The 14,413-nt window shown below is 38.1% G+C and overlaps 1 protein-coding gene across 5 annotated transcripts in view; it reads left to right on the forward strand.

Annotated features, from left to right (window-relative positions):
* The window catches only part of LOC125456223 (UDP-N-acetylglucosamine transporter-like), a 48,862-nt gene extending 43,845 nt beyond the window's left edge, over positions 1-5,017 (forward strand). For all 5 annotated transcript variants that reach the window (XM_048539145.2, XM_048539144.2, XM_048539141.2 and 2 more), the window contains exon 9: positions 1,438-5,017. In XM_048539145.2, the coding sequence (XP_048395102.1) occupies positions 1,438-1,528 (91 nt within the window). In that variant the 3' untranslated portion in view covers positions 1,529-5,017. The remainder of the gene's footprint in view (positions 1-1,437) is intronic.
* Positions 5,018-14,413: the final 9,396 nt, after the last annotated feature.

A 14,413-nucleotide genomic window follows, 5' to 3' on the forward strand; every position in this document is an offset into this window, starting at 1 on the left:
CACATCTACGCCAAAATTTTTAAGTTTGAGATATTGCAAATAATAGTTCACAAATCAACACAATTGGTCAGCTTAATTGAAACTGGCTTCACTTTTTTCTGTCCATCTTAAAAGTCTTCCCTGATGTGCTGAAGAATGACAACCTTCTGCAGTTTTATTAGTACAGTTGAAAATAAGTTTCTCAGCAAAATGTGTTTTATAATTAATGTTGTCTGTCCTCCAATGTGATTCAAAAGCATTGAACATAAACTACATTCAATCATTTAAAAACTTAATTGATGTACTCTTCATAATTTGAGTTTAACATTTTTTTGACGTGAAAGGGCTTTTAAAATATCCCAATGACGTAAGAAAATGTGTACAATTTGAAGACCTTTCAAACCAAAGCAAATTTCAAATGTACCAGCACAAAAGATCACAAAAAGGATGTCAATGGTTTTGGGTATAACTCTCTTAATTGAAAAATTTCCCAAGCTTTTGAGCTGTTTCAGCTGATTCTACCTGTATTGTATTTGTATAATTTACAGAAACTCAACCCCAAGTTATTGAATTACATTTTCAGTGAGATAGAGCACAAATCATAAAGATAGTATTGTTGTGTGTTCTGGCCATTTAGCAGGTAGATAGGTGACAGATGAAATTTAATACATATATATGTGAAGTAACACATTTTAGGAGAAAAATACCTTGGGTATACTCCAACGTCTTGAGTAAAGTTGTCAATGAATAGCAGAGTGATGTTTTAATAAATATGTTAAAAAATAAGTTTTTAAGAAAGTAGACAAGGAAAGTATTCACTTTGCAGAGTTAGCATGAAAGGATCAAAATTCTAAATTGTGTGAGAATTTGTTATTTGAAGGGGAAATAAAACATTTGAGAATGGAGTAATGGGCTCAGTTTGGTTTGCTTTTTGCATTTAATGGACCATGTGGCATTTTTCTGTGCTACAAACTTGTGTAATTCATCCAACTTTTAAAAACCCTATATAGTGTCACCTCATCTCTCTCTTTTCTATGAAACCTCACCATTTTCAATTTTGGGTTTGGTGGTGTCTTGGATGAAGAACTTGAGCTTGGCATTTTAATTGCATAAATTCAAAGCTAATCTCAAACAGCTGTGTTTCTGAATAGAAAATAGATTGATTAATATGGTGGAAAGTTAGTTAGTTGGGGTGTAACGGGCTTCTCATTGTTCTTGAATTTATTTGTATATATGTACATGAAGTAAGGTTAACCAAGGAAGTGGTGTTACCAGTCAGCCAGATAAAAGTGCTTCACTTGCAGAGCCCCATAATGAAATTCTAAACTGATGTTAGTAAGTAAAATGTCATATTAATTCTCCTTCATTAAAGCTGCATACAGGATATGTTGTTTGTTAATTCAATGCTTTTGGTAGGGGCAGAAACTTCGTGTGTAAATCTCTGCTTCTCTGTTTCAGTGTCTTTTTCTTTGGAGCCATCCTGGTGATAACTGCAACATTTCTATATGGATATGAACCCAAGAACCTCTCTGATCCAAGCAAAGCATGATGCAGTGTCAATCGGTACAGCATTCCATTCATTTGCGGGTCTAAAACTCACCAAGGAGTCTAAATGTTCACACCTGAAGGCACTTGACTGTCCAAAATAATGTTCTTTAACTTACATAATTATTATGGAACTTGCATTATAAATTTTATGTGGGTGTAAGTGGGAAGTTTTATGTAATTTCATAGGATCTTGATAACTGTATAGACTGGCACTCCCAACCTTTCAATATCAGTGGCCAAATACAAAGCAGATGAGTAGTTGAAACAATCGTGCTTGAGCTCAGTGACAAAAAAAGACTATGCAATGTGAGATCAGGGTTCACAAATTGATACAGTTTACAAATAGATTTTGGTTTGCTGAAAGCAAAATGTTTTAAGTCAAATTGAAAACAAGTTTACAAGTTCAAGCATGTTCATTTTCAAGTGTCTGAATAAATGAAGGGTGTTCTATATCTGTTTCAATAAAATCATGATATTTTAGTCCAAAAACTGCAAACCACAGCTTTAAAACAAAAAAAAATGAAAATGCCATGTGTTGCTGAAAGTTGACCTTTCCTTTTGTCTTTTTGAAAGAGCAAAGTGGCCATTTTATTTCTGTGCTGCTGCTTCCACTTTACTGCATTAGACTGGACTAAACCACAGAATCTGATTCCCAAAATGGTTAAAAAAAATCCAGAACTTTGTGATTGAAAACTTGATTTGCTTATCACATCAAGTTGGTGAACATGGATATAAATATTGCATCAAACAATCTGTAACAATTTCACTGTTTTGGGAAAAAAACTTTTGTCTGCATTGTTTGTAGTGGAAAATTCAACAAAGAGTGGTTAGTCTGACTGAATGTGACTCAAAAGTTGGTAATCTGTTTCTGGTAATCAATACTGTTTCTGAAAATTTTGATTTCAATTTTTCAAAGACAACCTATCCTAAATCCATAGCTTAAATTTTCTGCTGTGAAATGACTGGTGCTACCAGATTAATATGTTGACAGAAACCTTGAACAGGCAACATTGCTGACATATTCAGCAACGTGATCATAGTTAATATTTGATGTAACAGAAATAACTGATCTTTTAAACTGTATTCTCTACACTGCGTTGTTTTCCTTCAATTAATGATCACTTTGTCTTTGTGTGTATAATCTGAACACAGTTTAAAGATTATTATTTGATTTGTAAATGTTATATTTTAATAGAGGTCTTACAAGGATTATAAAAGGAAACACTGTCAAATTTCTTGTTTGGTTTATAGCATCCTTACAGTAAGTCCTCATTTATACTGGTGGTTGTGTTCCTGAAAATCACGACTTCCAAGTGAAACATTAAACCAATCTTAAAATTGTAGCTAGATTCATTAGGACCTTCCTTCTCAGAAAAATGTTATTAAAATATTATACCCTTTAAGTTGAAATATTTTATACTGCTAAATTAAATAACTTTTTAAAGAATAAATTTAACTAGTTACTTACAGTATCTCCTTTTCGACAATGATCCTACTTTAAGATGCTCCTGCTGTCTGAGTTTCCTTGTCGCTCACCCTCCCACTCCTCACCCCTGCAATTTGCAGTCTTGCCCCTATTCCATGATCACCAAGTTATGGCCTCCCATCCTCTTACCACTCCTTTTCCCATTGAAGATCCAGGGCCATTTGGAGATCTGATCTAGTGGAAGTGCAATTCTTCATGGTCCTGAAATTATAGGGGTTTTGCAATAATGTTTTCATAAGGTTGGTCCATTTCCATGTTTATCTCTCTTGAACCCTCTCTGTGAACAAGGTCTTAGGAGATGAACAGTGTAGCAGGAGCAGCTTTGTAAGTTATTTTAAGGAAATGGACAACAAGCTTGCATGAAGATCTGAAGGGAAAAGGGGCCATGTAAGTTATTTATATGCTGTTTAGGTCTTTCCACATTAGATTCCCTTGTTCTCACCATTACACAATGCAATATTTTCTTTAGAGATGATCCTTTAACAAGAATGTTATTTTTAGGGTGAAAGATCATTTGTAAACATTCACTATTCTAGGAACAGAGACATGTCCATTTGTTTCATACATTATTGTTAAAAAAAATTGTTGCTGAAGGGTGTGGTTGATGAGCTAGAAGGCATCTTGGGTTTCATTATTGCTTCTTGGGTATAAAGCTTACAGATTTTAATATGTGCTGGTTTTAATTAAATTGGTATTTTTCCAAGATGTTAGGGATAAATATTTTGTTAGGCCTAAGTTAAAGTCCTGTTCCAGTTATGTATTTCAATTTGCTGATAAATTATAATTCTGTTAAAATTTAAATCTACTATTTATGTACAGAATAGTTTTATAACTTGGGTTTTGTTCAAGGCAAAGTAAATGAGAGTTTGATCTTAAATTCTTCAGATTTTCTCCTCTGGAGGCATTATTCTTTCCAATACGGTTACATGGCTACTGGATTCTTAATGGTATCTTACAAAGTGGCTGTTGTTCATGTGGTAATTCATGTTGACTGACTGGTTACCTGGAAGTTGATGTTGCAGCAGAACTTCTGTCCTCCTTCTTACTTTTAACTGATGTCAAAAAACATGTGCAGTTTAGTAAGGGTTAAGGGATAGCAGCTTGAAATGAGATCTCTTGTAGATCTTCACTCCTTGATTCTTGATACTATGACCTGTTGCTGTCTGGTATCCACTAGCCTGCTTTAGATCTGACTCAGTGCTGTCATGCAATTTTCTGCTCACCAAGCCGGCAGGGGTGTTCTGAATAGAAGAATTCTTTTTGGATAGATGTTACAGCTCGCTTCAAGTTCCCAGTTTGTAGGTGATAATGGCAATTGTATTGTGTTACATAAAAACATCATCTTTGTTGAAAAATCCAGGATACGTAATCGATACAATTATTAGGGAGCTTTCGATTTTAAAATGAGAAAACGTGTTGGGGTTTACATGATTTAAACAGTCGGAAATGTTACAGCTGATTCCACAAATTAAATTTGTAATTATAAAAATATACTGGCAGGAAAATACAGTTACATTTGTAAGCAGGAACTGAACTAAGTCAATTTCCAGTGAAATATTTCAATAAAGCTTAACTAGATGTGGTATTAAATGAAATCTACATTTGCATTTGGATCTGAGAATATGTTTGAAAATAATTTTGATTTTTACATCCTTTAAAATTATCCTATACTAATGATAGTTCACTTACATTCTAAGAAGTATTTGGTTATGTAAATTTAATAGTGATGTGTATTTTACCAATGCATTATCCCAACAAAAATAGGAGTTGCCTGCAGAGGTACCAAATTACAATTTTATGGGGAATTCTTGCTGGGGGCATCAAATTTAAAAAGTTCAAAATGCTCTTCTTTCTACACAATATGATGAATGTTGTGTGAAATGTATTTATTCAACAATGGCAAAGATTGGGTTTGGCATTTTTATTTGCAATATTTAATAACTTTGCTGCAAACATGCTGGTTTTGAGGTTCATATTTTATAAATAAAGTTTTTTGATATTTTATATTGGATTTTGTCTAATTTGTGATAAGTTGGTATTTGGACTATCACAGGCATAATGTGAGGATTATGTGCTTTTTAAAAAAAAAAGCACAAATGTTAAAAGTTCAGTATTCTGTTTTGAGTTCCCACCTGCTATGTCCACACTTCTCCTCCATCTAGCCAGAACTTAGTCCTGTTTTTTTGCCTTTTCTAATATGGAAAGGTGTTGGCATTGTAGTCATAATGCTGGACTAGTTGTCTGAAGTATGGGTTCAAAATCACAATGGTATCTGGTGGAACTTGAATTCAATTAATAGATTTGGAAAATGAAGCGTGCCTCAATGGTGAAACTATTCATTTAAAATTTAAAGACTGTTTAAAAATCCAAATGGATCAGAAATATCCATTTCAGAAGGAAATCTGCATTCGTTACAGACTTGCAGTAACATGGCTGATTAACTGCTTCCTAAAATGGCCAGGACTTCAAGGACAATTAAGTTTGAGCAACAAATGCCAGATTTGCTAGTAGCATCTGCATCCCATGAAAGACTAAAGAAATAAATTATTTATTATTTAAATTTATCAATGACAGAGAAGACACAGATGGTAACCTAACACATTGCTACTTTCTCCTTTGAAGAAAACACTTGCATTCCTCATTTAATTAATAGAGGTAAATTTCACAGCTATTTTTGGGTATGTTAGAATTTAAGATTTTTGAGAAATGAATTACAAATCTACTCCAAAACCTAAGAAATGAATTAGCATTCTATGATCATGTGATGCTCAGATTAGAGAAATATGATAATTCCATAAGATTTCAGAGTTTCTCTGCTTGTGCACAATTTATTTTTACTCCAATGTCACAAGAATTCCAATCACTGATATAGTTAAAATTATTATAAGATAATGTTACTTGAAAAATATAAAAGTTAAACTGAATAGCTACAGCATTGCAAGTGATGTAACTTGTTTGTTCCTCTTCATTCCCTAAGAAAAGTCAGAACCTGCTATTAAGCAGTTTAAAAATATAATCTGAATTTCTATCATCTGTCCATTTTGTATTCTCACAACGCTAATTTTGGTCTTCTCCTTAGGACCATAATAATAGGAATACGCCTTTTAGTTTCTTGAGCCTACTCCACCATGCAATAAGATAATGGCTGATCCAACATTCCTCATGTCCACCTTCCTGCCCTTTCCCTGTAACCTTGACACCCCGACTGATCAAGAATCTGTCTATCTCAGCCTTAAATATACACAAGGACTCTGGCCTCCCACAGCTTTCTGTGGCAAGGAGTTTCAAAGACTTCAAACCTCAGAAGAAATTCCTCCTCAACTCAGTCTTAAATTGGCTTCTGCCTGTTTTGAGACTATGCCTCTGGTCCTACGGTCTTCTGTGAGGGGAAACATCCTCTCAGCGTTTACCCTGTAAAGCTATTTAGCAATTTATCATTTTTCAATGAGATCACCTGTCATTCTTCTAAACTCCAGTGAGTAGAGCCACAACCCGTTTAGCTGTTTGGTCATAAGACAATCCCTCCTTAGTGGTGTTCATACTACTGAACCTTCAAGGAACTGACCAAATGATATCACACCCTTAAATAAGGGAACAAAACTGCTCACAGTATCCCAGACATGGTTTCACCAACATGTTGTACAGCAGCAGGAACAGTGCTGTACTTCTATATCCAACCCCATTGAAATAAGGGCTAATATTCCATTAGCATTCCTGAATACCTGTTGTACTTGTGTGCTCGTTTTCTGTATTTCATGTGCAAGTACCCCGCAAGTCCCTTTGCTGTAGAAGTGGGACATTCAGCCCAATGGGTCCACATTGACTCTGAAGAGAATCCCACCCAGTCAGACACCTGGACCCCTGTAATCTTGCACTTCCCAAGGCTAACTCACCTAGCCTGCACATCTTTGGATTGTGGGAGTAAACTGGAGCACCCAGAGGAAACCTGCACAGATATGGGGAGAATATGCAAACTCCATGCAGTCACCGAAGAGTGGAATTAAACCTGGGTTCCTGGCACTCTGAGGCAGCAGTGCTAGCCACTGACCCACCCCTTTGCGTGGCAGCTTTCTATAGTTTTTCTGCATTTAAGTAATATTATGTTCTTTTGCTCCCCCTTCCAAAATGAACAACTTTATATTTTCTCACATTATGCTCCATTTGCTAACTTTTTGCCCACTTAGATGGAGTTCAACCTGGATAAATGCGAGGTGATGCATTTTGGAAGGTCGAATTTGAAAGCTGAGTACAGGATTAAGGATAGGATTCTTGGCAGCGTGGAGGAACAGAGGGATCTTGGTGTGCAGATACATAGATCCCTTAAAATGGCCACCCAAGTGGACAGGGTTGTTAAGAAAGCATATGGTGTTTTGGCTTTCATTAACAGGGGGATTGAGTTTAAGAGTCGTGAGATCTTGTTGCAGCTCTATAAAACTTTGGTTAGACCGCACTTGGAATACTGCATCCAGTTCTGGGCGCCCTATTATAGGAAAGATGTGGATGCTTTGGAGAGGGTTCAGAGGAGGTTTACCAGGATGCTGCCTGGACTGGAGGGCTTATCTTATGAAGAGAGGTTGACTGAGCTCGGTCTCTTTTCATTGGAGAAAAGGAGGAGGAGAGGGGACCTAATTGAGGTATACAAGATAATGAGAGGCATAGATAGAGTTGATAGCCAGAGACTATTTCCCAGGGCAGAAATGGCTAGCACGAGGGGTCATAGTTTTAAGCTGTTTGGAGGAAAGTATAGAGGGGATGTCAGAGGCAGGTTCTTTACGCAGAGAGTTGTGGGAGCATGGAATGCGTTGCCAGCAGCAGTTGTGGAAGCAAGGTCATTGGGGTCATTTAAGAGACTGCTGGACATGTATATGGTCACAGAAATTTGAGGGTGCATACATGAGGATCAATGGTCGGCACAACATTGTGGGCTGAAGGGCCTGTTCTGTGCTGTACTGTTCTATGTTCTATGTTCTTACTTAACCTATCAATATATCTGTAAGCTGTTTGTATCCCTCTCACAGCCACTATCAACCACAATATGATTTTACAACAGTGTGACAACGTGTAGATATTACACTTGAATGATGAATGTTGGGTTATAAGTTCTTTCATTTTGTTAACGAGAAAATAGTGCATCATTTTGTGTTAATATAACATTTGGCTGAACTTGAAACTGCAGAAACTATAACTTTGGTGCCAGGTTGCTTATGTTTAAGCATGTGGTGTGCAGTCGTAATGAGGTAGTCTGTCACAACTTAACTTTCACACTCACTATATTATAACTGCAACTAGAAGTCCATTGGAAAATCCTAATTTTTCATTTTAATGTTACGATCACTTCTTAGCTTTACATTAACCAATGATCAAAGTGAATCTCCATTTTCCATGACCAGCAAATGATATCAAATTGTTTGATAATGTTCCAATGAAGCACTTTGGTATGTTTTTCTATGCCAAAGATGCTATGTAATTGTGATTTGTTGTTTAATATGATTTGGTTATATGACTTAGGGAATTTAACTCTGTATTGCTTTGTTTTATTGTTACATTAAACTGTAATACGAGGTAGAACAGTCTTGGATTCAGTTGATCTGTTGAAATTGACTCTAGATCTTAAAGCAACATTCTATTTTTGCTTCTATATGGTCCTTCTTAACCTTAACGTTTACATCACTGGACCTAATCATGTTTTTAACATCCATTTTACGCAAGCTTGAATAATCTTGTTCATCTTTTGTTGCCTTATGTCCTTGACAATGGAGTTAAGTTGAATAATTTTGTTACTATCATCTGTTATAAACTGAAACATTCCTCCTACACTTGCACAATAGTTGCTGTTTTGACAGTTTTGAGTTTATTAAACATGGGACATCCCAACTCAGTTCTGAGCCTGGGGTGATTCCTGAGCACCCTACATTATTGTTATTTTCAATTTTTCAGGGATGATGTGGGTATTTCTGTTGTGAGTTGTGAATGTTTTAAGTTCAAAGCAGCAGCATATTCTTCTTGAGATGCTTGTTAATTGCCAAAGAAATTGACATCTTTGCCCAAGAACACATCATTCTGTAACAGTGTCTATTACTGAGCTCCAATTTGATATAGATCTTTAGGCATAAAAATTTTCTGTAAACTTAAATTTGAAAGCACAGTTAACATCAGAATATAGTCATTATTTGTAGTCAGATTGTGTATGCATGGAATACAATAGAAATTATTCTTTTCTTGCTATGCAAGGGCCTCTTGGAATACTGATACTATTGTGATTGTAAATTAAAGCTAATACAATTGCATTATACTGTTTTTAAAAATATTTTAGACTGATTTTACTATAACGAAATGCGAACAACTGAATGTCTGATTTCAGTGTTTAATTTCTGAACTAGCATCAGTAATTATCCATTAGTACTTTCAGGGTGTTACAAGAACATATATAACACAACTAACATTTGCATTGATTCAAGTTGATGAAAAATGTCAAAGGGGCAAATAGTATGCTGATAAAGAATAGGAACGGACCAGGAATGGATCAATAGAAGCTGGTACCATAGAGAAAGATTACAGACAATACTGGGGTGACCAAACCATCTTGAAATTGTAGCAAGTGCAGGGTGATAATGTATTAGGTTTTCACTAACACAGAATAGTTGTAGTATTGTAAACACCTACAGCACTGTTTTATCCTGGGGTGTACAATGTCTTCCCCTGTATTTGCCACAGTTTAACTTTGCTGTCTTTGTACCTGGATAAGTGAAAGGTTCCTTTATTAAACATCTTTCTCTTTTTATATGTTGAAAAAGAAAATTCTTTCCATCATTTGTCTCTGTTCATATTGGAAGTAGGGAAAATGTTTTAAACATCAATTTTGTCAGGTCAGCGCTGCAGTCAAACAAAGTTAAATTTTTTTGAAAATTTGGTATTTTGGGTATCTAATAATTTGGCCATGTATTCAAACATTATGTAGACAAATAAATTTGCCTTTGCTTGTTCTGTTATTTTCAATATAAAATAAAATGGGATTAAAAGGAATTTTTGGGGCTTTAAATAAAAATTTCAAACAAATAATACAATTGCATTCAAGAGAAATCAGATTTGCCTTTAGTCACATGCTTAATTGTAACATAGATCAATTCTGCCCCTACGATGTCGTAAGTTAGAAAATGTAATTTAGGCCAGTATTCAAGGCACACTTCAATGAGACAAAAGATTTCACCTTTTGTTGCACTTACTATCGACATTTTATTACTGGAGAGGTTTGTAACGTGTATGCAATAAGCTAAAGAACGTCAAAACCCTTAATATTTCAAATCCACCAGCAACAATACACCGTTTCATAGTAATCCATTTCCACTCCCCCTCCCATTCTCTTGATGACATGTCCATCATGGGCCTCCTGCACTGCCACAATGATGCCACCCGAAGGTTGCAGGAACAGCAACTCATATTCCGCCTGGGAACCCTGCAGCCATATGGTATCAATGTGGACTTCACCACCAGTTTCAAAATCTCCCCTTCCCCTACTGCATCCCTCAACCAGCCCAGTTCGTCCCCTCCCCCCACTGCACCACACAACCAGCCCAGCTCTCTCCCCCCCCCACTGCATCCCAAAACCAGTCCAACCGGTCTCTGCCTCCCTAACCGGTTCTTCCTCCCACCCATCCCTTCCTCCCACCCCAAGCCGCACCCCCCGCTACCTACTAACCTCATCCCACCTCCTTGACCTGTCCGTCTTCCCTGGACTGACCTATCCCCTCCCTACCTCCCCACCTACACTCTCTCCACCTATCTTCTTTACTCTCCATCTTCGGTCCGCCTCCCCCTCTCTCCCTATTTATTCCAGTTCCCTCCCCCCCATCCCCCTCTCTGATGAAGGGTCTAGGCCCGAAACGTCAGCTTTTGTGCTCCTGAGATGCTGCTTGGCCTGCTGTGTTCATCCAGCCTCACATTTTGTTGTCACCGTTTCATAGTAAGACTATTTTCAAATTCTGCTCAACTCAACTATTTCTAACTACTTGAGGACTACAGATAAAAGCAGAACACAACGCAGTAAATTATAAATAATCGAGTGAGTGGGAACAAATTACTCCAGATGCTGAAGCTCACAGCGGGTCAGGCAGCATTCCTGGAGAGACAGCATTTGTGCTATAGTTGCGGAGGGAGATGGATTGGGTGAAGCGTGCAGGGGAGTAAGAGTTGTTTATAGTTCAGGTAAGTAATCGGAATATGAGATTCGGGTTAGTGGGGAACCTGTACCTGCCGGTTTGATCCGGGAAGGAATTGATAGGCGGGCCACTTGCAGATCTTGCTTCACTAACAAGTACTCCCCCATTTCTGAAGAAGACTCCCGACTCGAAAGGTTAATTTTCCTGCTTCCCCCGCCGCTGCCCGACCTGCTGTATTCCGCCAGCTCCACACTTTATCGATTCCCACTACTGGGTAACTTATCTTCTTTCTGTATCAGCTGACGTTGTCAATTCGCCGTTTAGCTATCGTCAGAGTGGAATTTTCTTGGTCTCTTTGCAACATCAGTTCCTAACATCAAACCCAAGAGAATAACACGGTGTGGAGCTGGAGGAGCACAACGGGCCAGGCATCAAATCTAGGAATTTATTTTTACAATGCAGCATGATTAAGGTCCCGGCAATGGTATGGGGCTTCTTTGATTTTGCTACAAGCTCAGCCATCAGCTAACTGGCCTCTTTAGCAGAGGAATCGCCTCTTCTGACAAAAAACGCATCCATTTCTTGCTAGAATCTACGACTTGACTCTGGCATAGCTTTAAGAAAAGTATTCACTTTAAAATTAGTTGAGGTAGGCATTTCAATTGTGCGCCTCTACTGCGCACGTGCAGTTCCTTCTCCAGAAGTATTCCAGAAATAACGGTCTCTCGTGATCGTTGCGCATGCTCATACCGGATGATTAGTCCTGCGCATGTGCAAACCGGCTGCTCAACAAGAGAGGTCTGTCCTCTTCGGTACGTGCAGCGCGTAGGAGTATTTCCTGACATCTGTGCACTCCCTTCAGTAACAGATTCTGAGGTTCTGCTGGAGATAAGACATGGTCTTCGTGCTCATGTAAAGTGGTGGTGCTTCCTGAAAGTTTCGGGGCACACTGCTCACTTTTAAACCCAGGCCTTGGTTTATCTTTGTGTGCAAGTAAGACATTACTGTCCCGTTTTTAGTTCGTGTTTTATTGAGCAGGATTAATGACATCCGGTCCAGCACAATCTCGGCAACTTCTCTCTGACAATCTTCCACCCTTCACCTTATTAGTTATACACGCGGACTCTTCGCTATTTCTGTGTGCAGTCGTGCAGCAGGAGAGGTCGAAGGCCCACCGTTGACACCACTGGTCCCAAGTTTAAAGCCCAGCAGCATACCACTTCAGACCCAGCAAGCCCAGCTATTGGCCCTCTGGTCTCCAATTATCACCGAGGACACACCCCAGAAAGCAAGATCACTCCCTCTTGCTTGGACAGATCTTGGAATTGCTGGTGGACAAGAGGGCAGTTCTTTTACCAGTTGGCTACCTTAGGAGGCCACATGCAGTCATAAAACAAACCCTTTGGTCCAAACAGTCCATGCCGAACGTTATCCCAAACTAAACTAGTCCTGGCCCAGAGGTTCGTTCCACATGTGAACCACCCTTTGCGTGAAAAAAATTGCCTCATGTCTTTTTTGAAATCTCTCTCCTCTCATCTTAAAAATGTGCTCCCTAGTCTTGAAATTGCTCATCATAGGGAAAAGACAACTACCATCAACTCTATCTATACCTCTCATTATTTTGTAAACTTCTATCAGGATATCTCCCAACCTCCTACACTCAAGTGGAAAAAAGTCCCAGCCTTTCCTTATAATTCAAATCTTCCACACCTGGCAACATCCTGGTAAATCTCTTCAGAACCCTCTTGAGGCTTGATGACATCCTTCCTATATCTGGGCCACCAGACTGGACACAGTATTCCAGAAGAGGCCTCACCAATGTCCTGTACAACCTCAACATACTGTCCCAACCCTTCTACTCAAAGAACTGAGCAATGAAGGCAAGTGTACTAAAGGCCCTCTTAACCATGTGATGCAAACTTCAAAGAATTATGTATCTGCATCCCTAGGTTCCTAACAAGGCCCTATCATTAATTGCATAAGCTCTGACCTTGTTTGTTGTACCAAAATGCAATACGTCGCATTTATCCAGATTGAACTCCATCTGCTATTTTTCAGCCTGATGAGCCTTTGATCAAGATCCCTTTGTAATTTTGAGAATCTTTTTCACTGTCTACAATGCCATCAGTTTTGGTATCATCTCCAAACTTATTAACCATGCCTTCTATATTGCCTTCCAAATCCTTAATATAAAAATGACAAACAAAAGATGACCCAGAAGTGATCTCTCTGGAACACCACTGGTCACAGGCCGAGAAGCAATTTCCACTATTACTCTTGTCTCCTGCCATTAAGCCGTGTATCCAATTGGCAAGCTCACCCTGAATCCCATGTGACCTAACTTTACTAATTAGTCTACCATGCATAACTTTTCAAAGTCTTTACTAAGATCCAAATAAACAAACAACATCTACTTCTCTACCCACAACCTTTTTGCTAACTTTCTCAAAAAACTCAATCAAGTTTGTGAGACATCACCAGACACTGTCAGCTTGTACTTGGGTAGTGGCCAAAGTCACTGCTGTATCCAAGGTTAAAAGGACTGCTCAGCAGTGCAGAAAGAGGTTTAATGGTCATCTGTGTCCTGAAGGGTAAGTACCATCAGCTTCTCTGTGCTAGCTCATACTTTCTTAATCTATGCCACTCACACTCATCTCAACAAGGCTTGTGCACCATAACTCTCACTATAGCACACATCATATCCATTCTCGCCTTATTGATTTCTCTGGCCATCATGAACCAAATTGTTTCCAAGTTATGCAGCTAAAGTTTGAAAAGCAGAAATCAACTTATGAAACTTTCAACTGCATTGAGAGTGAGGCCATTGGGTTTGTCTTAGATATTCTGTTGGTTGTAGTTGTCCTGGTTATTCCTGTAGATGTCACGAGTATTTTGCAAATCAGGAACATTGCCATACTACCAGAAATCTAATTATGAGAGTACAAGTTAGAAAGTAGCAACCCTCTTCTAGAACTGGAATGTTTTCCAGGTATGAGTTCTTGTCTATTTCTCCCAGCTTTCTAAAAGTATCTTGAAATACGCATGATATGAGATCAAATCATGAAGCTGTGTTTTTTCATGAGGAAATAACATACAAAGTCACTGTCAACAAAAAAATCCATTTATTTCACGCAGTCTCTGTTCTCTCAGAAACAAAATGGGGAAAAAGATTAAACCGATACCTTACCTTTTACTTGTTAACTGTCTGACTTGACTTTTGTATTATTTTTCCTCCACAACTTTG

Source organism: Stegostoma tigrinum, chromosome 8 (genome assembly GCF_030684315.1).
Source record: "Stegostoma tigrinum isolate sSteTig4 chromosome 8, sSteTig4.hap1, whole genome shotgun sequence".
NCBI lineage: Eukaryota > Metazoa > Chordata > Chondrichthyes > Orectolobiformes > Stegostomatidae > Stegostoma > Stegostoma tigrinum.